The sequence below is a fragment of the Drosophila sulfurigaster genome, chromosome 2L, assembly GCF_023558435.1.
Source record: "Drosophila sulfurigaster albostrigata strain 15112-1811.04 chromosome 2L, ASM2355843v2, whole genome shotgun sequence".
Lineage (NCBI taxonomy): Eukaryota > Metazoa > Arthropoda > Insecta > Diptera > Drosophilidae > Drosophila > Drosophila sulfurigaster.
In genome coordinates this window covers 6,144,127-6,166,392 of record NC_084881.1, presented here as the reverse complement: position 1 = coordinate 6,166,392, position 22,266 = coordinate 6,144,127, and the positions used below count along the sequence as shown (strand labels likewise).

At 38.8% G+C, this 22,266-nt stretch overlaps 6 protein-coding genes across 7 annotated transcripts; 3 read left to right on the top strand and 3 right to left on the bottom strand.

Annotated features, from left to right (window-relative positions):
- Window positions 1-575: 575 nt before the first annotated feature.
- LOC133846698 (E3 ubiquitin-protein ligase Hakai) lies at window positions 576-2,369 on the top strand. The gene is made up of 3 exons (XM_062281575.1): window positions 576-1,076; window positions 1,137-1,636; window positions 1,702-2,369. The coding sequence occupies exons 1-3, from the start codon at window positions 689-691 to the stop codon at window positions 2,206-2,208; spliced, it is 1,395 nt and encodes a 464-aa protein (XP_062137559.1). The 5' UTR covers window positions 576-688; the 3' UTR covers window positions 2,209-2,369.
- A 155-nt stretch (window positions 2,370-2,524) lies between these two features.
- Window positions 2,525-3,498, top strand: LOC133847072 (phosphomevalonate kinase). The gene is made up of 2 exons (XM_062281878.1): window positions 2,525-2,808; window positions 2,874-3,498. Exons 1-2 carry the CDS (start codon window positions 2,735-2,737, stop codon window positions 3,358-3,360), a joined length of 561 nt encoding a protein of 186 aa, XP_062137862.1. The 5' UTR covers window positions 2,525-2,734; the 3' UTR covers window positions 3,361-3,498.
- On the bottom strand, window positions 3,372-4,798 carry LOC133846851 (uncharacterized). Of its 2 annotated transcripts, none has more exons than XM_062281655.1 (2): window positions 4,510-4,798; window positions 3,372-4,437 (listed from the first exon to the last, which is right to left on the bottom strand). In XM_062281655.1, exons 1-2 carry the CDS (start codon window positions 4,696-4,698, stop codon window positions 3,532-3,534), a joined length of 1,095 nt encoding a protein of 364 aa, XP_062137639.1. In that variant the 5' UTR covers window positions 4,699-4,798; the 3' UTR covers window positions 3,372-3,531. The 2 variants fall into 2 exon arrangements, with proteins under 2 accessions (XP_062137639.1, XP_062137588.1); XM_062281604.1 differs by having other exon boundaries at window positions 3,372-4,446; window positions 4,510-4,795.
- A 329-nt stretch (window positions 4,799-5,127) lies between these two features.
- On the top strand, window positions 5,128-14,011 carry LOC133847005 (protein spitz). Its single transcript, XM_062281752.1, has 2 exons — window positions 5,128-5,370; window positions 12,435-14,011. Exon 2 carries the CDS (start codon window positions 12,710-12,712, stop codon window positions 13,502-13,504), a length of 795 nt encoding a protein of 264 aa, XP_062137736.1. The 5' UTR covers window positions 5,128-5,370; window positions 12,435-12,709; the 3' UTR covers window positions 13,505-14,011.
- Window positions 14,012-16,013: 2,002 nt separating this feature from the next.
- LOC133835030 (transmembrane reductase CYB561D2) lies at window positions 16,014-17,746 on the bottom strand. The gene is made up of 3 exons (XM_062264886.1): window positions 17,108-17,746; window positions 16,852-17,044; window positions 16,014-16,790 (listed from the first exon to the last, which is right to left on the bottom strand). The coding sequence occupies exons 1-3, from the start codon at window positions 17,444-17,446 to the stop codon at window positions 16,486-16,488; spliced, it is 837 nt and encodes a 278-aa protein (XP_062120870.1). The 5' UTR covers window positions 17,447-17,746; the 3' UTR covers window positions 16,014-16,485.
- Window positions 17,747-18,457: 711 nt separating this feature from the next.
- Window positions 18,458-19,641, bottom strand: LOC133850794 (uncharacterized). The gene has a single exon (XM_062286990.1). It carries the CDS (start codon window positions 19,241-19,243, stop codon window positions 18,575-18,577), a length of 669 nt encoding a protein of 222 aa, XP_062142974.1. The 5' UTR covers window positions 19,244-19,641; the 3' UTR covers window positions 18,458-18,574.
- Between the last annotated feature and the right edge of the window lie 2,625 nt (window positions 19,642-22,266).

The window sequence follows — 22,266 nt, the reverse complement described above, 5'->3', positions numbered from 1 at the left end:
GTGCCACAGTAAAATTTGAGCAGATATTGTGGTTTAAATGCTTTGATTCTTCATTAATTATAATTAAATTTTAAAATAAATGTTAAGTGCACTATTTTATATTTTTAAATAATTTTTTTGACCTCCATGACCCAAACTGCCAACTTTAATTTCGCGGCTTAATATTAAGAAGTGGGAACAGTTAAGTATCGTTTATAACCAAAACTGAACACAACAGCGGCTTACAACGTCTGCATCTCAAAAATTGGATTACCTGTACAAAATAATAAGTAATTTAAGACATTCGTCTTTATTACAAATTTAAGATTTTTCTATTAGGTATCTAGCATTGGGAACAGTTACTATAACAAAACAATTCTTTTATACATGTTATCGATATTCAACTTTCAATAAATAATTATCGATTATAGGGGACTTCAATTTATGGCTTTAGCTATAAATACTTATTGTTTTAATTACAATCTAGATATCATATTAAAAACAATTATAAATAAAAATAAAAACAGTGTCCGGAGTGGCTAGAAGTTTTTTTAATTAAAATTGTATCATACCATATGAGTGGTATATTTCGGTATATTTCCCGACTTAAAATAGTACATTTTGAAAATCAACCTGCAGTCACGCTGAGATCAACAGCGGACGCAGAAAAAATAACAAAGGTGCAGGAAATTGAATTTACAATCGTTAAATGGACACCGACGAAGTAAAACGCGGTCGTGGACGTGGTCGTGGCTCAAGGGCACGCGGACGAGGTCGCGGTCGTGGTCGTGGACGCGGAAAAAAAAGTGATGACACCAGCAATACAATTGAAACATACGAAAGCGGTGGCGTTGGCGGTGTTAATGTCGCTCTCGCCGTGGCAAACAGCAATGGAGCAGCCATGGAGGACAGTCCTAGCAGCTTGGAGCGTGTTGATGATGTGGTGATGCAAGATATTGACAAGGAGAACGAAGTGGAGATGCCAGCAGTTGAGCAAGAGCAAGCGACGCCCATTGACAATATGACGCCACCACTGACGCTGCCACCGCCACAGCAGGTAGCACCACTTCCGCCGCCGCCTGTTTTGACCCAAACAAGTAAGTAGACATTATGATGGTGATGTTACTGCGGAAAATGCTAACTATGTTTGGTTGCAGTTGATATGGAAGCAGACATTTCGCAACTGGAAGCTCCAACCTTCACCACATTGTCGCGCGGGCCGCCCGAACCAATGCTGCGTCTTAAGTGGAACCACAAAGTCAGCCTGATCGGTGAAAAGGTGCTCAATCCGATGATTCACTGCTGCGATCAGTGTGATAAACCCATACTTGTCTATGGTCGCATGATACCCTGCAAGCATGTCTTCTGCCTCAAATGCGCTCGCGTTGAGCCCATCAAGAGCTGCCCGCGATGTAACGACAAGGTTTTGCGCGTGGAACAGTCAGGTCTGGGCACAGTGTTCATGTGCACACATGGAGGCAGTCGTTATGGCAGCACTGGGTGTCGTCGCACCTATTTATCACAGCGAGATTTGCAGGCGCACATTAATCACAGGCATGTGGCACAGCCGCCATTAACACCTGCTGGGGGCGCTATCTCGGGCGTTGAGTCTAAGCTAACGGAAATGAGCGGCCTGGAGTTGCTAAAGCAACGCAAGGCGAGTAATTGCTATGGCACATAACACAAGCACCCTCCTGTTTAATGCTTGCCTTGCCCTTGCAGCTCTCTGAGTCCTCAGCCGCCGCCTCGTCCGTCGCTGCCGTACTCATGCAGCAGCAACGCTCAACGGCTCGCGGATCGTTAGCTAATAGTATTGGCTCTATACCACCTCCAGGTTCTTCAGATCGCAGCACCTCTCACACGCACTCGTCTCTGACCCAGGCGAATCTAGCACGCATCAATAATGCCAATGCCCAGGACTGTCATCAAGGCAAGGCTTCTCTGCATCAGAGCCTGAAGAAGGCAAACCATAAATCGGAGTCTGTGGCAGATGCTTCTTATTACAGCAGTGTTCTGGCTTCGTTTGGTGGTAATTCAACAGGTACTGCAGGTACAGCAGGACCAACGACAGGATCAAGTGGTACAGTTGGCGGTGGTGTTAACGTAGTCGGATCTGGAGCCGCAGGTAGCAATTCCGCGAATATGGGAAATCCTTCACAGATGCCTGGCGGCTATGAGCCAGGCAGTTCGGCAAGCAGTAACTGGCAGCAATCGCAATATTATAGATAAAAATACAGATACACATAATGGTCAACGTCTACACTAATGACTTTTGTACAAATAAAAAGTTGTATAGAAAAAGTAATTTTTGTGTATATAAAATGGATCATTCAAATGCCCGCGGTACTGTCGTTATCGATGATATCGATAACATTCAGTAATCATGGTAACCCTAGATATACACATTTTCAATAAATATTATGGAGTCCAATAAAGTAAATTTAAATAATAACTTTGTTATATAATATAATTTTCTTCAATTTTATTGAGTGTCAGGATGAAAGTGATAAGTGCATTCAAACTAGCCGTTATCGATAACTGATGTCGAAACGATAATTCATGCAGTGACCAACCAACAGCAATTTGTAAACAATTATTCTAAGAAACAATCAACAATTGTCTGCTAAATTAACATAACTACAATGAGCTAATGACTTTAACCCAGACTGAACTGTGAATATAAGCAGCAAACATCATTGAGCCGGACGTTCTCAAGTTGTGAACTTTCAAAGACAAAAGTGAAAGTTTTGAAAATATGCGCAAGATTTTGTTAATAAGTGGCAAACGAAAATGTGGCAAAGATTTCATATCCGAAAGACTACTTAATAGGCAAGCTATGTGGATTGATAGATCTTGACTCCATAGTGTAAACTCTTTATATACGTTGTCAACAGGTTGGCGAATCGGGCGATAATTGTGCGCATTTCAGAACCCATTAAAAGGGAATGGGCAGAAAAACTAGAACTGGATATCGATGCTATGCTCAGCGATGGACCATATAAGGAACAGTATAGAAGAGATATGATTCTATGGAGCGATGAGGTCCGAAGCAAGGATTACGGCTTCTTTTGCCGCGCAGCAATGAAGAAAGCACCACTGGAGTCGATTGACTATGTGATTGTCAGCGATATACGGCGTAAAAATGACATTCGCTGGTTTTACGAGACCTACGGCCATCAAATGATTCACACAATCCGATTAACCTCACAGGTGGCCACACGCGAAGCACGGGGCTGGCAATTTACAGCTGGTGTCGACGATGTGCCTTCCGAGTGTGATTTAGACGACAGCAGCTTCGATCTGGAACTGGAGAACGATTCGGAGGACAAAAGCGGAGAGAAACTTATTGAGCGACTGCTGACAAGCTTGAAGCTTAACTGAAACTACTAGAATCTTGAACCAATTAGCAAATATATTTTTGGAGCAATAAATTTATGTAAAATGTACTTAATTAAAATAAAATATAAAAATGGTTGGTGGTGGCTGTGCTTAAAAGTTAAGGCAAAAAATCCTACTAAACGCTTTTAGTATACAATCTTCTATATTTCCAGTCTAGCCCTCCATGTTGAGTATGCGCAAGACACGCTCGCTGGGATTGAGCTGATCGTCGTAGCACTGCAATGGCAGTTGCGTCTTGATGCGCGTATCCTTATCCACAGAGCGGGAGCGCAAGTGGACTCGATTTTTGTTGATGCAGCATAGTGGTGTACGTTGTGTCCCATTCGGAGTGCCCTTCGAAGTGCTTTTCGGGGTGCTCTTTGGAGTGCTGCTGCTGGAATCGACATAGATCTGCGATTTACTGGCACGTGCCGGTTTGCGTGGTGCCACACGACGTTTGTTACCTAGACGCACACGCTCCAAGTGTTTATTTGCTGGCTTTTCTGTTTGTTGTTGTGGTTCATCTAGAGCTATTTCAGCCGCACTCACAAACGAAGCCATGCTGCTCTCGTTGCTAAGATTGAGAGTCAGCGTTTCGAGAATTTCCTCCAACATCTGTGTTTCGCGTTCCTCGGATTCCTCATCATCGCAAAATATGATGGGAGTACGCTCCACGCCGACGCTAGGCGAGCGAGGATCAAAGCCCAGTTGTGGTGGCGTGTGTTGCAACACAATGTCACAAGGCATGGTGTCCTCCTCATCATAGGGCAGTGACACAATCTCCAGCGAGCTGTTGTTATGCACAGAAGGTCCCTCACTAACCTTAGCATGTTGCTGCTCAACTGTTTCCACTTCAATTGTCGTTGTTGGCACACGCGTCTCTACAAACAGATCAGAAAATGTATCATCCATGTTCAGTGTGCGATCAATAGCCTCATCGAGGATCAGAGGGGTGCGATTCAGCTGCGGCGAACGTGGATCGTTGAGGGCAAAGCCTTTAAGCAAACGCTTGCGTAGCTGCGCAAAAGCATTTTCATTTACAACTGGTAAATTCTCTACGTGTTTTATCTGGGGTTCAGTCTGCAAAAACTATGAAGTAAAGCAGGTATATACATATAAGTCCCAATCTGAGTATTTCTTTAGCATACTTACATTCAAGGGGGTGCGACAGCCATTGGGAGAGCGTGGATCAAGCAACTCTTTATTTTCTCCCCGGCCAGGGGTTGTGTTTAACATCTCAATCTCTTGATTTGGGGCAGAAGTATTTGCAATGCGCAATTTGTTTAAAGTTGGTGTATCTGGTAAGTAGCTGCCATCCATTTTTGTAACTTTAGTGCCCATTTTAACGCTCCTATTTCGACACAACACTTGGAAAAATTTACAATAAATGCGCTAGTTTGAAATGAAAAATGCGGGAGTCGTTTCTAGCGTCGATATATTTATCGATTTCAAAAATAAAATTTTTATTTGCTGCAGGCAACTCTGTTTTTACAATATTTAAAAAAGATCGATATATTAATTTTTGATACGCGAACAACAACAAAACTTGCGAGTTTATTTAATTTCCAAATGCAAACTCTTTTAGTAGGTTTTTAGGTTCTCAAATTTAAAAAAAAATCACAATTTAAAAATACTACAAAATGCAGTGCGACCTTAGACCGAAAAGTAGTAGCACTTGCAATACGACTTACAATAAATGGTTTTTAGACTTTTCCTAATATATCATCGGTGTTTATATGTGTATTTTTGATATTTCGTTTATGGTCACACTCCGACACAGTAGTTGTTTAATAGAACAGCTTTAAGAAAGCTCCTCTTGTTTTTAAGAAAAAAAAAGTCTGACCGATGGATAAAATATTACAAATAGCGAAATAGTGTGCCTTTCAATTGTTTCTTAAATCAACGAAAAGTTAGAATACTGAACAGTATTAATGAAAAGAAATGTGCGCGTGTGTCTAAAGTATGTAAAAACGTAATATTAAAGCGGCGGAAGGTTGCTGGCAAAAACCGAATGTAAGTTTATTGGAATTGTTACCTCCGCTAAATCAACAAAAATATAAAAATAAATGGGAATGCCTAGTATTCGTCAATAAACCGTCAAGGAAAATTATTTCGGCCATTTTTGCGCAGTAGGCAAACAACGCTTGTGTATCATTTGTGTATGTGTGTGTGCATTTGTGTGTGGCCCCTGCAAAAGGCGCACCGCAAACGGCAGTAAATTTGTGTTCGTATGTATTTGTCGGTTTTTTTTTTCTCAATTGCCATCTCCTTTACACACACACCCCTCTATTTACCATGTGTCGCTCAATGCGGAGAGTTTGAGGCTGCGTGTAAAATAAACTAGTTTCCAGTGTTGCCAACTACTTTGGATATACAGAAACATTTTGTTTAACATTAATGTAGGTTAGTGCTCAGCCATCGAGTGATATTTTTATTGTACAAATTTTATTTTTTGTATGTTCATTTTTGTATTTATTATTTTAGCATATTATGTGTTTAAGCCGGCAAGCGAAAAAAGTAAACAATTTGTTCATGCAGTTGGCAACGCGTGTCGTCCCGCGACAAATTGTAGACTTTCTCTCTTGCTCCAAATATATACCTTTGTATGTATACGAACTGTATAAATAAATGTGTGCGTGAGTGAGAATGCATGTGTGTGAGACTGTATTAGCTGAAAACAACGAAATTTCATTCATTGCGCATTTGCGAGTAAAAACTACACACTACACTGTCGCCATCTGCAATTACGATGCAAGTTGCACATACACAATGAAGACTACTTGTATGCATGTATACGGATGTATGTATTTTGTATGCATTTGAGTAAACAGACGCGTGATCTAATTGAGCAACATTTTTTAATTTCATAGATTGTATGTGTGCATATTCATACCAAATATGTGTTTGTATGTATGCATACATATATGTATACGAGTACATTTATGTATGGATGTAGTTGGGGTCAAACGACAGCGGAAATAGTCGACTCAGTATCAAGACACCACTGTCATCGTAGTTTGGCTGCAGGGTGTGCCTCTGTCTCTGCGTGCGTCTACCGCCTGCGCGTGTCAGGTGCAAAGACGACGACAATGCGAGACGGCAAACGAAACGTAAAAGTCTCCACGCGACGAGAAGATACTTGGACATTCCAGAATTCCACATAGCGAGCTTTGTTTGATTGCCGTTGCCGTCATTGGCCGCGTTTTTTACACATTCCATTCGCTGGCACACACACATAAAAACATACACACATACATGTAAAAACACTTGTACGGCGACTGGCGACTATTGATTTCAATCAACTTTGTCTGATCTCTCTCCACGGCTAAGCCACTCTCTCTCTCTCTCTCGTGTGCCCATTAGTCAATTAAGCAGCACGTCCGCTTGCCGTTTCATCAACAATTTGCTGTAGTGTATATACTATACATACATAAGTAAAAAATGTGTGTATGTATGACCGTATATGTGTTTGTAAATTCAATTTCCTGTTTATAGTAGGTATGCTGCACACACCCGTTCTCTTTCCCCACTGCTAATTCAGCTTTAGCCCCATGCGCTGCCTCAGGTCTTTTTCTTGGCTTGCCACCACCGCAGCGTCGTTTTTTTCTCACTCCCTAACTTTGATCCCTCATCGGTAGCAGTAGCGACCGGAGCAGCAGCAAGCAGCGGCGGTGTGCTGTGTACAGTACGTGCCACTTCCTTTACATTCAGAAAAATAAAATCGTTTACACACACACACACTACACGCGCGCGTAAAGAGAGCAAGATATATGTAGAGAGAGGCGGTTGGTCCAAAACAACGACAAACAGACACGGACACTTTGACAGACAACAAGCGGGGAGCGTTCATTTGGCGTCTGCGCCGTGTTGGTTTTTTTTTTTGTATTCCGCTGTAGTTTTTCGTGTTCTTGTACAGTTGCAAGATACAAACGCACACACTTATGCATGTGTGCACGTCATGTGTGTGTGTGTGTAGAAGCGACGAGCAGACAAAAACGAGTTTTCTGCTTCGACCGATGTGGCAACGCTACTATCCTCTCTGGGGCTCCCCTTGCTATGGCTTATTAGAAAGAAGAAAAATGCCGCTGCGCGTCATGTTGTTGTTGCTGTCTTTACGTAAGAAGGCCGTCGAACTCTACACCGCGAGAGAGAGAGCGGCATGCAAATACTGCAAGAGAGAGAGAGAGAGAGCAAGACGTAAATGTGAGTTTAGTGTCTACAATTTGCATGGGATGTGTTGTCTAGTCGGCGGACAACGCCGTCGTCGTCGTCATCGTCTCGCGACCCAGACTAGACGACCCAGCCCCAATCTCAAATTGGCAACATTTCTTTTTTCTTTCGCATGACCTTTTATCGTCATCGACGTCGGCAAACGGGCAATTGTGTGAGTGTTTGAGGCGCTTTGCAAGCTCAGAGCATTATTTATTGATTTTTTGTAGTTGGTGTAAATTGCTGTCATTGAGTTCGAGTTAATGTTGCGTGCATTCTCTTGTCTCTCTTCAGTGGTTCAATGTCCTATGCACACAACAAGTGCAACAACGACAATTGAAACTAATAAAAAGAAATAAAAAGAGTGGAATGCAGTTAAGTATATATATACATATGTACGTATGCATATAATTAAATGTCAAATCCTTGCTCCATGCCTTAAGTGTTTTTTTTTTTTAGTTTAGATTCGTAGATAACCTAGATTAGAGTACATCTGAATTGTCTCGTGACGTTAGGTTATATTTGTTGCTTTTTTGGAATGTTGTCGTCGGCCCACTTGAAGCCGCATTCCTAACTTGTTTTAGGAAAACGTTTTCTGTGTTACCGGAAACTTTAAGTAGCGTAATTTTAAATATACAAATGAATATATGTTTAATGAAATTGTTGATTACCAAAATGTTAACGTATTTTGCAAAATTGCTCGGCGCGCGATTTATTTTTGGCGCGCACACAACATAAAGTAATGTGAAGGAGATAAAAGAGACTGTGACTGAGGAACCGACTACCCATTGCAATGCCCCGAGGAATGTTGTTTACGTGCGCGCCTGCGCATCGAACAGATTTCCACGAATTCACCAAAAACAAAAAGCTTCAGCTCAGCATCAGCAATAACAACAACGGCGACGGTAGAAGTTGTCGTTGTCCAAGTCTGGGTCTCATCCTGTTCGTCCCGTTTTGCCTACCTGCTTCAATTTAATGTCAAACTGCCGCTGCTCTGCGTCGCTTCTTGTTTGTGTGCTTTTTGCTCCTCCAAACTAAACTGGTCGTCCACGATGGCGGTGGCGGTGTCAACATGTTGATCCTACTATGTATAGCGTGCGAAACCTTCTGGCAACACTGAAATACACAACAACAACATACCCCAAGCCGTGCGCGAGTGTTGTTGTTATTTATGTTATTTTGCAGCCTTTTTGCGTAGATGTGCGCTGCCAACACGAATACACAAACATACAACACATAGATAGATGCTAAGAGCAGCAAGCAGCAGTAAACAGCGGCGTTGGCGTCTGATTTCGTTGGTCTCTTATTTAAGCAGTCTGGCCACGCTCTGCTCTCATGCTCTTTGCTTTCGTGCGGTTTGGTACGGTTTCGTGCCGTCCTCAGTTGTCTTTTACAGTGTTTGCGATGCGGTCGTGTTTTCAGAGCTGCTGCTTCTCTGCTTGCACTCTAATTTATGGTTGCGCAGTGTCGGCGTCATGCTAGTGATTTTGTTATTTCTAATAGTATCATAATTTGTTGGTAATCAATGACAGTTTAAATATTTGTAAAAAAAAAAAAAAAAAGTACTCTTGCAAAATAGTGTAAAATAGTGTGATAAAATTATATTATTTGATGTGGGTTTATAAAAAAGAAAGAAAAAGATGCCTGCAGGCGTGTCTCTCATACAACGCATACATACGCAAAAGTTGAGAAATTGTAATTTTTGGGACAGCAGCAGTACCCATCACAATTGGATAACACTACGAATTTAAAAAAAAAACATTATAAAAAAGTGTGACCATATTTATTCGTCATAATCTTTATATTCTTTTTGCTTTTTGCCCGCGCCCCATTATTCGCTTTGGCAAAATTCTTAGAATTCTTGACAACATTCCCGCGCGCACACACGCACGGAGCACACACACAGCCATAACGAGCAGCTAAAATGAGAAGAAAAAAATTATGTACTCTCCCTGCGCGGCGACGTCGGAGTGTAGATATAAACACATACAAGCGCATGCACTTGAACTCTCACGCACGCACACCGATGCTCACACACATTTATGCACACTATCCAACACACCTCGAAAATTGGTTGTTGTCGCCACTAAGTGTCTACGCTTGCTGTCTCTTTTGCTCTGTAGACCCGACAACAGAAACTAGTAGGACTTGTTTTTTGCGCTTTGTTTTTACGCAAAAAAACCGGTAAAATTTTTTGAAACGGCAACAACAAATGCCGATTGTGATTGTGTGCATGTGTGCTTGGATATGTCTGTGTGTTGTCTGTCTGGTGATGCTACGTTATGTGGTAGAGTTCAGCTTCAACCACGGTTTTCACAAACTGTGCTTTTCTTACAGTTTTCTAAACACACACACAATCCCATGCACTCGCACACACACATATGTATATGTATATATAGACTAGCATACAACGAGCAACGAACTCGTACAGCGACGCCCAAGAAAGAAAGAGCACAAGGCAACATGAAAATTACAACAACATAAAAACAGAGAGAGCGAAAGAGAAAGCGAAAAAGAGCGAGAGCGTGAGAGTAAGCGGTGCAGTAGCTGTTAAACGGCAACGACCCGAGTAGAAGTCTGCTGAAGCACAGTATTATTAGCGCGTGTTGTTGCTGTTGCTTGTTGTGCGGTGCCATGTATGTATGTATGTATAAACATATTTGTTGTTGTTTGCTATGCCGCATTTTCGTTTTTGTTTTCCATTTGAACGTAGCAGCAGCGTATTTCTTGTATTTGCTATTTCTTTCATTTGACCAAGAATTATTAGCTTTCGCAAGCGTTGCCACCTGACGGAAAACTACAACGGCGATCATCGACGTTGTTTTTGCTTACTGGGTTCCTATTTGTCGGCATTTCGCATTAATGGTGGCCAGCCGAAGAAGCGCAAACGCAATAAAGTGGTGCTGCTGATCTTGACCTACGCGTCTTTGCAAGTTCAATCTCAATTCATATGGTTATTCAACTTTTACTTTATGCGGCTTCCTGCCTTCTGCCAATATAGGGATTTAATTTCTGATGATGCGCGGATCAAAGTACGTACAAGAAGACCAGAGGGATTGTCAATGAAATCAAATGCAATGACAATTGGTTGTTTTCTTTTTTTTTTTATTACATTTTGTTGCCTCTACTGCGGTTGTTTATGGGACACACGTATTACTTCTATTTCATCGTTATCACAAAATTGGCGACAAATTGACGGCGCTTTGGTGTCAGCGTCGTTTTTATACTTCTCATGATCATGAGTGCAATGAGCGCGCCAAGAGTAACGTTGTTTGTGTATTGATTGTTTATTGTTGTTTTTATGTGTATGTTGATGTCGGTGTCAGTGTACTGTGATCACTATTATCATATTTATTATTTCCTCTTAATGTTGTTGATGTTATTGTGGTCAATTGTATTATCATCATCATATAGCGTACGCCAAAATTGCTTTTTATTCATTTTGCATTTTGCACGAATTTGAAGGCTTTCATCCATTCAGATTTGTGTGTTATCAGCAGAAACAGTTGTCATTATCATCGCCACCATCATCTTCGCCATTGCTAACGCCATTAGCATAATTAACATCAACATGTCGTCGCTCTTGCTGTTTTTGTTTTCTTTATTTTTTTTTTTATTATTTATTTGTTATACGCCGACAAGAGGGAAAGACAAGAACAAGAACCGGCGTGACACGTTCACTGATCGTGAGAATTAAAATATAACAACAAGAAGTAAGAGAAGCATCTCATCAAGGGAGAGAGGAGAAAGAGAATTCGCCTCGTGTGCATTGAACGAACAACAATAGGTAGGGCAATAACGGATGAGAGAGAGAGAGAGAATTGTGTCATTCTTCAAAGTGGTTGTGAAATGTTTGCCTTTTTATGCCTATTCATATCACAGCCAGCTTTGAGGAGCGACACGAAGCTCACAACAATGAAAAGCTCCCAATGAAAAAAATTGCTGTACATCCAAATGTAACTTAAACTAGATGCATGTGTTATTGTTGTAATCAAAATGTTTCATTCCATTTATCATTCAGGAAAATTAATTCATGTGTGTCACGCCCCGCCAACTCCGGTTCCGACTGAAGATCCCCTGTCAATGTGCAACCTGCAATCTTCTGCCACACACACAGACAAATACACACACACACACGCGCCACTTGTATCTATCACTCTCCTCCTGCATAAGATTATTGGCACATTCATGCTGCGCTCACAAAGTGGTTGTGAAATGAATTTCAAAAACTTTGCACGCATATCACAGCCAGCTTTGATGAGCTTAGCGTAATGTAACGTACATCAATCAAATCCGTTAATCAATTAATCAGCTATCGAATCAAACAAACATGTTCTGCATTCTACACTCTATCAAGAATATCACTTCTTTCTCTGTACCTCTCTCCCCCTCTTTCGGTTTTTAATAGAAAGAATCAATTTTATTATTCAGGAGGACTATTTGAGGTAGAGATATTCTCTATTTAGCATATAAGTTATACAACACGAATAACATAATTGCCATCAAATATAATTTGATGTTGCTTATCTAAGCCTCATCAAGTGGTTGTGATATGGATACCCGACGCATATCACAGCCAGCTTTGATGAGCTAGGATAATCAACGGAAAACAACATAAAAAAAAAACAATACTGCTGTGAATTGGTGCCAAAAAATGTGAATTGAATTGTACCATGAATAATGAAAATCATTTAAGCTGAAATTCGAAATTATTTCATATCATTTAAAAACCGCTATCTTTAGCATCGCGAATACCATTAGTTATTATTGATTATGTCTTATTAACAATTTGGTTTTTGAGTAAAAATCTTATTTTCAAAATATTTTTATATTTAAATATTTCTAATGCGCTGATGTCTTTTTCACAGATACGCCGTGAATCAAATCAACTTTACGTTCCAGACACTCACACAGATAAAAATACAAATACACTGATAGAAATTCCGAAATACAAGTTGTTATATTATCAATTGACACAATTCCAAAGATCCTTGACGACGCCTCGCTTATTGTGCTGAACGATTTCGATTAAGCTTTGTGATAGTTTTATTTTATTTGTTTATGTACAATATATTAATAGTATTTTAAGAGAAACCAAACCAACTTGTAAACCAAATAGAAAGTGAAGCTATACAAACTGCAAATGCATTCCACAAGAACATCGACAACAACAGCAGCTACTTCTACATCAACGACAGCTTCTACGGTGATGACACCAAGAATGTTTGATAAGTACAGAATGGGAGTTATGCTGCTATTATTGCTGATAAGCTTTCTGGGCTGTCCAGCAATTATTGAGGCCTGCTCCAGTCGCACGGTGCCCAAGCCGCGTCCATCGATCTCATCATCCATGTCTGGCACGGCGTTGCCACCCACACAGGCTTCGCCCACAATGGTCTCCACACCTAGAACAACCACAACGACAACAACAACAACTCCCAGACCAAACATCACATTCTCTACATACAAGTGCCCAGATAACTTTGATGCCTGGTACTGTCTGAACGATGCTCACTGCTTTGCTGTCAAGATTGCCGAGCAACCCGTCTACAGCTGTGAGTGCGCCATTGGTTTCATGGGTCAACGATGCGAATACAAGGAAATTGATGGATCCTATTTGCCGGAGCGGCCGCGTCCTATGCTCGAAAAGGCCAGCATTGCCAGTGGTGCAATGTGCGCACTCGTTTTTATGCTCTTCGTGTGCCTTGCTTTCTATTTGCGCTTCGAGCAACGTGCTGCGAAGAAGGCATATGAATTGGAGCGCGAGCTTCAGCAGGACGATGATGGAAGCAGTGATCACGAAATGTGTGCTTGCTGCCGTGATCACTGCTGTGGTGAAGGTGATGAGCCTCTTGTTACCAAGCGCCAGCTCCCTTATCACTTGCGGCTGGAGCATGCCCTGATGTCTTTTGCCATTAGGCGTAGCCAGAAGCTTTAAATTCCAATATGTGTTTGTATAGACTTCGAGATCGACGAATGCAATTTGTATAGAATTGAATGATTCACCTTGCCTATTATGTGTGAAAGTCTAAAAAGCGTTTTACGAATTTCTATGTGCTTTAGTCGTAGGTTAATAGTACTACACCATTTAACTCTTACGTCTCATAAGTTTAATCTTCTCGGATTCCAATGCATCCGGTATTATTGCCTTGTTCGCAGCCTGAACCCATATAAGCTCGATACATATTTAACTCCAAACTCAAATATCTAAAATGATTGAGTGCTCTCTGTTATGGATCGAATACGTATTGTTTACCTTATGCTATAGCTATATTTATTTTACTCTTAACTGATATACGTACCCAAATCGAAACACATCCACAACGAACAAACATAAAAAAACACGCCAAGTATTATTTATCGCACTAGATATGTACGAAATGTATTGAATTTTTTTAAATATACTGCACTTGCAAACTATTTATGTAAAAGAAAGCATATCTTATATTTAAATCTTTTATTTGGTAAATAAAATGGAAACCGTTGGGAAATGGGGAAGCTTCAAAGTGCTGCAGAATTTGATAGGCACGTTAACGATTAGAAGCAGGGTAAGATTGCCTCGTAGAAATGATATTAGTATCAAAACCTCAAAAAATTTGGAAAAATAAATTTTTTTTAAATATGTACTTGTTTACCAAGGAAATTAAACTGATCAGAAATAATAACCTTGTGCTCAACTAGTATTTACGTTAATATTAATGGCATGGCATGGAACTTCCTAAATTATGAAGTGGAGTGCAAGTGCTTTATTGATACAATTGATTGATCTTACAAAAGCAGAAGAATACAGAATCGTTTTGTTATATACTAAAACAATACATCGGTTTTAAAGAAAACTGCCAGAAGGTCTATTTGGTATAACTATAAACCACTAAACACGAAATATACCAGATAGTCATCTAACTAAACAGCAGAAGGTGTTGCCACAAAAAATTATATTTTTAATAACTTCCTAAGTAACATCCTTTTTTTATGAAGATTTATCAATAATAAATTTAGGTGTTTATATGGAAAAGCATATTTGCCTTATGGGCAGCGTCAAAGAGTTTACAAATTTCTCCTACCTCTATAAATATAGGCACGTTTTCGAAAAATCACTCATTTTTGTAGGACCAAAATTTATTTGAATTATTTTAATTTTTGCAAATGATTTATAGTATTGGCAAAACTAGTACTTTTGGTGGGAACGCCCTTGAGCGTGGAATTTATTAGAATTAAATCGTACAATGATTAAAACGTTTTATTTTTAGTATAACTGTATGAACTATCTTATAAACGAATTTAACTATCTTTATTAACCAATTTAATATTTCTTTTTTAATTTTCCTGAAGTCACAGCCTTTTAGTAGCCGTAAAAAGATTTATAATCGACGCACATGTTCAAATCCTGCCTACCCGTTTTGTCCTGTTACAGAGGCTGGGTTAATCCCATCACAAACAATCTGTGATTTACCAAAAAAATTATTTTTGCCTACAATGAGCTGATCAAAATCAATTTAATTTGAAAACTTACATTCCGTGTCATTTGAAACTCATATCGACCAATCATTTAGGAAATATGGTAGATATGGCTAAAAATATTTCTTTTGGGCTACTAACATCGGAAGTGCTTAAGATAAAAATCTTTTGAGGCGATATACTACTCTCTCAAAACCCTCTTGCACAAAGCATTAATTTGACTCATCTGCGTCGTGAAAATCGTTCCATTAGCTTTTATTCGTCAGCATAGGCATACGACATAACAACCGGAATCCATTTGGCCGACGTTTTCTTGTACGCGACGTGTTTGAAAATTGACCAAATGTGAAGTATACTTTTAGGCTGCAATTAAAAGTCTTGCAAAAAGCGAAAACGAAAAATAGAAAATATATTTCCCTTGCGATTAATTCACTTGAACTAAAGAAGAACGTTTTTATAAAAATTACAGCAATGTTGTTGGGAATTAGCAATGTTATTATTACACTAAATTAGTTAATGATTTTTTTTTGTAGAATTGTTTGGAAATTGTCAAAAGATATTGTGTAAATAAGTAAATTGCTTACGTTTTTTCCAAGCGAAAGGTTCGATATAAGAACAAATGGAATACACTTTGCTACACTGACCCATCTGATACTACTGTCCGATTCTTGTCTTACCAATTCGGTTTTAACTGTTATTATTTAGAAGTAGCTTGCGTGCGCCTAGTATAAATCATTAGACTTGATTGGGATTGTATTAATAGTCTCCAGATAACCATATTTTGTGAAAATCATGCACGACGTAACTATACTTTTTTTTAGCCCATGTTGATAATTCAATCGAAAAATTGGGAAAAAGAAATTTACTGGAACTTTTTATCACATGCCTATCAATTAAAAGTAGTTAGTCATCACATAATAAATATGTGGTTATAGAGGTGAATAACAATCATCAATTGGACACAACAAAAAAATAAAACGGATTTTGAATAATCATATTTAAAATTAGGTCTCTTTATTAAGTACAAAATACAATTCGAAGCCTAAAACATTATACTCATAGAGATAGCCGCTCCTCTGGGTTTTGAAATGTGTGATTGTGGAACATTGTGTGTGACAGTGACACTTTAATCTTTGACATGAAAGTTTGTTGTCAAATTGGATTCACATATGAGGAGTACGTGTTTCAGACAATGTTCCGGCGATTCTTATCTATAGCTCAGTTGTCAATATACAAAATAATTGTGTATGTAAAAAGTTTTAGTTGACTGTAAAATGCATTTTTAGAGCGGGGAATTCCAGATGCTTGACTAATTAGTGGGCCGCACTGGGGATTTTTCCATTGTATGATCGCTTTTGTTGTTATGTAAACAAAGCTTAACGGAAATGTGAGGGAGCGTTGAGAGAATCTCATTGCACAGCGACCGGTATTCATATTTATAAATTTTGCGAGATTTTGGCACTATCTCGAAAGAGCTTTTACTTTATGAAAGAATGCCTTGAGAGGACCAATGCTGGACAGGACTAGTGATAAGAGTGTTACAACTTTCATCAATATCCGTAGATCCCACTCAGAGCGACTCTTAAAGTAGCCGGTCTCATATCCATAGTACTGTGTAACCAGGGCAATCACAAAGCACGCGAATCCCAAGAAATTGTGTAATGCTTTGTTCAAGAGAGGCGTAAGCACTCTCTTAACACGTTGCGAGCAAAGAGCTGCCAATCCCGAGCTCATTGACAACAAACAGAGTATAAACGCAGTGATACCTACAGGGTAAAACCGGATTATTGCCAGGTGCGCTTGCCAGAGTGAATTCTGATTACTCACCCAGTCTGCCATGAGTAGACTGCAGCAAAAATCCCTTCTGTATCATTTTAATGAGCGCTCCAGCAGCACCGCAGGTTCCACCCAGTGTTAGAACTATCCAGTGAATGGTGGTCTTGGTGTTGCGCTTGTAACTATTGGTTAACACATTGTTGCCATAGTGGACCATTACGCCTTCCGCCATTAGGAAGGAGAACTGCAACAAAGAGAGAAGTGATCTTAGCATATTCCATATTCAGGACAAAACTACAGTACTCACCCCAATGGTGACCAGCCAGGCATGGAGCGAAGTGCCGGCCAGACCGGTCCGCAGCGTAATGTACGAGATGTAAATGGTTATAAATCCAATGCACATCTGATTGAGAACATTTAGGAAGTATTCCAAACGTTCCCCAGTCCTTTGGGTCTCACCGTGTAACGTATTGTGTGACATTCTTGTGTATCGTTGGGGAGTTGGAGATTCGTTGATAAGGACAAAGGATGGCAATCGTTGTGTGCGTGCGGATCTCTGAGTTGGACTCAATATCGGCGTGGTCGTCGTGCTTCCGTAATCGACGACAGTCTGATTGTTAGTGACCGGCAGGTGATGCTCAGTCATTGTAGCAACGCTACAATTTACCAGCTCAGTATTTTTAATTTGAGCAGAGCTCTTATCTCAATGTGAAGCAATAATGTTATTTCTGTGTTAAATGTATTATGTACAACAAACACCTTCTATGAATTCTGGCGACTGATAATTGCGACTATTAGCTATCAATATGAAATACAAATTGGCGCTAGCTTTTTTCGTTTATATTGCAGGCATATCTTAAAAGTCAATGCCGAACGACACGAGTTCTGTTTATATTTTTATTGTTTAAGCGCGACCGAAAATTCCCATTGACTAGCTTGACTGCCGTAAATTATTCAACTAATCAAGTACTTTTGCCAGTTATAAGGGCAATATACATACATATGTATTTCTGTATATTTATTTAGGTGTGTAAGTGTTCGTCCACAAACCACAAATAAGAACATTAGTTCAGCTTTTGTTTTTATGGCATTCCATATCAATTTCCTCTGGGGAAGCTGTTCAAATTCGCACCAACCGCGATTAAACTACATACATACATACAAATATACATATGCGAATGCGCATGCAAATATGAGGATCTATAAGTGCAGAGACATACTAACATTTGATTAGAAAACCGCAAGCTATTTGTTGACTCTCAGCAGCGTGACCAAGTCGAATTTTTATAAAAGTTTTTTCTTTAAAAAAATATACTATTTGTTTAAAATTTTGAATTATTTTTTAATTTAATTATATTGTTTAAAAACATACATATAGTAAGGCAAATCTTTAGTGTATTGATTTAGGATGGGAAAACTTTTCAACCAGCTAGCTTCCTCTTCTTAAATAAATTACTTTACTGTAGAAACAAAAAAGGATATGTCTTCAAATATAAAAAAAATCTGTTTTTTTTTTAAATTTGCTAATGAAACATAAATTCTGCAAATTTGGCGCCTAGTATTAAAAAAATCGATTAATAACATCGATTTACGCATTCTTAATCGATGAGCAGCTTAAGTTAACCAACACTGAATAACGAACGTAAATTTAAAGAGGTATTTGAATTAAATTCTTCGCATTTTATTAACTTAGCTTATAATAATAAGTGAGTTCTAAACATAAATTGTTAAGTTACTAATAGGAACTAAAATCTCAGGCTTCTATGCAATGTGCTTAGCTTGTGAAGCTAACATATTTGTGATACAGCGACTTGAACGCTGCAATACAAGTTAGGACCATAGCGATCATCGTCACAACTTGCATAAGAATAACAAAGTCTTGTCCTTGTCCCTTAAATATACCTGTCTGTGTGTAACCGTAGAACTGGGCAAGCATTGCAGTCACAAATGTGCCCAGGCTCAGAACTACATGAAACGTTTTGTTGGCCAACGGCGACACAAGCTTGGACATGCTGCGCGCCAGAACAGCGGTTATTCCACTTAAGAGGGCGATTAGACACAGAATAAACGCTGCGAACCCCAATCTCGCATGGATGGTCACTGAAATGGACCAGTCATCACGTATCAGCTGGACGAGGCAACCAGCTACGCCCATGCCGCCACCAAGAATCTGGAGCACTACATGAATGGCGGTTTTGCGCTTGCGAGTGTATCGTAGTGTCAGCCAGTTGCCATTGTAGAAGCACATCATGGCCTCGGCCATCAGAAACACAAATCCGAAGGTTACCAGCCAGACGTGAAGGCGAATGCCCGTCAAGCCAACACGTAGACAGTTCCATGATATCCAAAATGTAATAAAGCCGATGCACAGTTGATTGAGGACATTTAGACCTGCCTCGATGTGTTGCAGGATACTGGTTGAGTTGGATTTTTCTGTTACCATAGTGTATGGCTGTTGGACTCTTCACTGTACTGTCTTAATAAGTTTTAAATCAAAAATAAAAATCCTTTTCAGGCACTAAACTTTCACTATCCGAATGTCAACTTCTCCCACGCATGAGGGACAGACAACTAATTTGAAGAAACCTTTTCTATTGACCGTAATTAACAATGTACAATGTACATATTATATATGCGCACACATACAAGGTTGCATGTGTAGTAAGTGTAGGGTTCTGCTATCAGTATCAGTCGCACTACTTACCATTATAATGCATACAACCTAAAGGATTAATATGTATAATTGAGTACTGGCACGTTCACATTCGATACTGTCCAATCAGTTATCGCAAACGTTTGGCAACGTTTACCAATTCGATTTGAAGTAATCAAGCATCACAGTCACTAACGACTGCGACTGCATCACAACTTGGGTTGCAACACTTAAGATAATGTTAATGTACATTCGAAATTCGAATATACTCGTAGTATTCATCCGTACCTCCATTCATACATATAGATCGGGTATGGAGTGTGTGCTCAGGCGCACGTTAGCCATTGTGGATCATATGCATATTTTGAAGTATGTCCATACAATATTTAAATGTATTTATGTGAGTAAATATTTTTGCAAATTAGCCATGTCATCGACATTAATTAGCCACTTATACGTGTAGCACTTATTTGTTTGAATTAAGCCTTATCACATTGCAAAATCGCACGTACTATGATAATTTATAGACTCGCCTACGCAAAGACAAGCATGAGAATGCTTTACTATACTTAGATATGAGTGTACGTACTTGTACGAATTGAACAAGTGTTCTATATTATAGCAACAAGTAGACTGGTTAGACTGTATTTACTACTTGCCACTTCAGAAATGCTATTCCGATCAATGGAATCTGTTCTTTTTGCGATATGAGTTTACAGTTTTCGGAAACACAAATCGTCAAATTCACAAGCTAATAATAAACTACAATGTATATGATTTTCACCAAAAATAGTGCAAAATCATTTTCTGTCTCGATTCAACAAGCATTCTCTATTGCTAGTATTATGCAATGCAGATACTTTAGAACCCGTTCAGGAATATAATTCAAAATTAATTCTTATCGGTAGATATAGAGTAATTTGCTTGAGTGGTTTTCGAGTATCAGTTCAGTGATTTATTTTAATTTAATAAATAAATTATATTTTTTTTTAATATGAGAAATAAAGGATTAATAAAATTGGAATTGGTCTAACCTGTTCACTGTCATTATCAGGATGTAGCCCGAGACTTTTTATCTTCTTAGCAGGGTCTATGTCTAGAGCAGGCTCTGAACATAGCATTTAAGTCGATGAAACTTAATGAAAAATCTTAAGACTGGTTGCAGCAGTGCTCAAGCTAATGTTTTGGAAGGGATTACCCCTGGATACGAGCATGTGAGACAACATACACAACGACAATCTTCTGCCCAAGAGCTGTTTATGTAATTTTTAGTTTATTAAGGAATCCGAAAAACATCGAGACTGAGCAATGAAGGGATAGACGAAAAGGCGAAGAGCTTCCCACGCAATATCGAAGGATCTAACTGAGGACGAGAACTTCACAGAGCTGACGCTGTAAATTATAAAGCTAATAATATAGTGTGATGACGCATGTCATTATTGTAAAAGGACGAAATAAACAAGATGGTGGTTAGCTTTTTATACCCTCTACCCATAGGGTAGAAGGGTATTATAACTTTGTGCCGGCAGGAAATGTATGTAACAGGTAGAAGGAGGCATCTCCGACTCTATAAAGTATATATATTATTGATCAGCGTCAACAGCCGAGACGATCTAGCCATGTCCGTCTGTCCGTATAAACACTTAGATCTCGGAAATTATAGGAGATAGAGCTCTACATTTTTTTCGACATCACAAATTGAGAAAACCTGAATAACAAAGTGAGTCGCGAATTTTGCTATATATGTACAATAATAATATTTTGATTCCTTAAATTTTTTTTGCCATCAGATAAAAACTGTCGAAGTTATTAAAGAATTACCTTTTTATGGAAAAATAATACCGCAATATTTTGCTTTTATTCAAAATGTGTAGCGAGTATTTTAAAGTCGCGCACACCCGACTGTAGTTTTCTTACTTGTTTTTAACTTAATTTTTCCAATTTCAAAAAAAAATATCCTCCATCATTAAATAATACGAGTATTATATAAATGAATTGCAGTATGTTTTCGAATTCTGTACTTTAAAAGTAATTAATATATTTTACTAAACACATCGATCCAATAAAAGCCTATTCAAATAAAAGTGACCCTTCTTTATTTGTCTTTTAGAGACATTTGTAGTTCGAAATGGCTTAAACTGTCTTTTTAACATTTTGTTTTGTTTGTTTTTGAAAAGGTTAACCTATTATTTAATTATACTAAGTAACTTTTTAGTATTCGTGTAATTTTTAACAGACCAAATTTGAACAATAACAAAATTGTTTATTGCCAATTTTTGAATTTCAGAACCAAACGTCTTTTTTGTAGTGAATCCATGTTTCGCTTTACACGATTTCACTTAGCGTGAGGCTTTCTAGGGGGGAGGGGCCGAAGAGTTGATTATATTTGAATATCTTGGACAATAATTACATTGCAAGTATTAATTTCAAGATTTTGCACCGAACTGATTTAAATAAAAGCAAGTGCATTTACATATTGAAGATGAGCTTTGCGTGTGGAAAATTGAGCTTGCTTAAGTGTTAATTATATCTATTGGATTAGATTTCAGCTCCGTTCAGATAATCCATAGAATAAAACAAGAAAAAGGTATCTACATATCTGGTTTTGTTTTTTGTTTTGGTATGATTACTTAATTCATGGGGAGGAGTTACTTGAATAATTACTTTTGATTTCATGAGAGGGATTGAGTCAAAATCACGAAAAATCTGACTACGTAAGTTATGGACTATCCTTAAGTATACTTTAAAATAGAATATACTATTAAAACATTTGATAATCAACTTTCAAATATTACAATGTCGTCATCCTCACT

Bases quoted from the DNA above. Each gene is read 5' to 3' on its own strand.
- LOC133846698 (XM_062281575.1), top strand. From the start codon at position 689: ATGGACACCGACGAAGTAAAACGCGGTCGTGGACGTGGTCGTGGCTCA. The intron at 1,077-1,136 runs GTAAGTAGACAT...GTTTGGTTGCAG, and splicing joins GCCTGTTTTGACCCAAACAA to TTGATATGGAAGCAGACATT. The intron at 1,637-1,701 runs GCGAGTAATTGC...TTGCCCTTGCAG, and splicing joins AGTTGCTAAAGCAACGCAAG to CTCTCTGAGTCCTCAGCCGC.
- LOC133847072 (XM_062281878.1), top strand. From the start codon at position 2,735: ATGCGCAAGATTTTGTTAATAAGTGGCAAACGAAAATGTGGCAAAGAT. The intron at 2,809-2,873 runs GCAAGCTATGTG...CGTTGTCAACAG, and splicing joins TCCGAAAGACTACTTAATAG to GTTGGCGAATCGGGCGATAA.
- LOC133846851 (XM_062281604.1), bottom strand. From the start codon at position 4,698: ATGGGCACTAAAGTTACAAAAATGGATGGCAGCTACTTACCAGATACA. The intron at 4,447-4,509 runs GTAAGTATGCTA...TTTACTTCATAG, and splicing joins GCTGTCGCACCCCCTTGAAT to TTTTTGCAGACTGAACCCCA.
- LOC133847005 (XM_062281752.1), top strand. From the start codon at position 12,710: ATGCATTCCACAAGAACATCGACAACAACAGCAGCTACTTCTACATCA.
- LOC133835030 (XM_062264886.1), bottom strand. From the start codon at position 17,446: ATGACTGAGCATCACCTGCCGGTCACTAACAATCAGACTGTCGTCGAT. The intron at 17,045-17,107 runs GTGAGTACTGTA...TCTTTGTTGCAG, and splicing joins CCTGGCTGGTCACCATTGGG to TTCTCCTTCCTAATGGCGGA. The intron at 16,791-16,851 runs GTGAGTAATCAG...TTTACCCTGTAG, and splicing joins GTCTACTCATGGCAGACTGG to GTATCACTGCGTTTATACTC.
- LOC133850794 (XM_062286990.1), bottom strand. From the start codon at position 19,243: ATGGTAACAGAAAAATCCAACTCAACCAGTATCCTGCAACACATCGAG.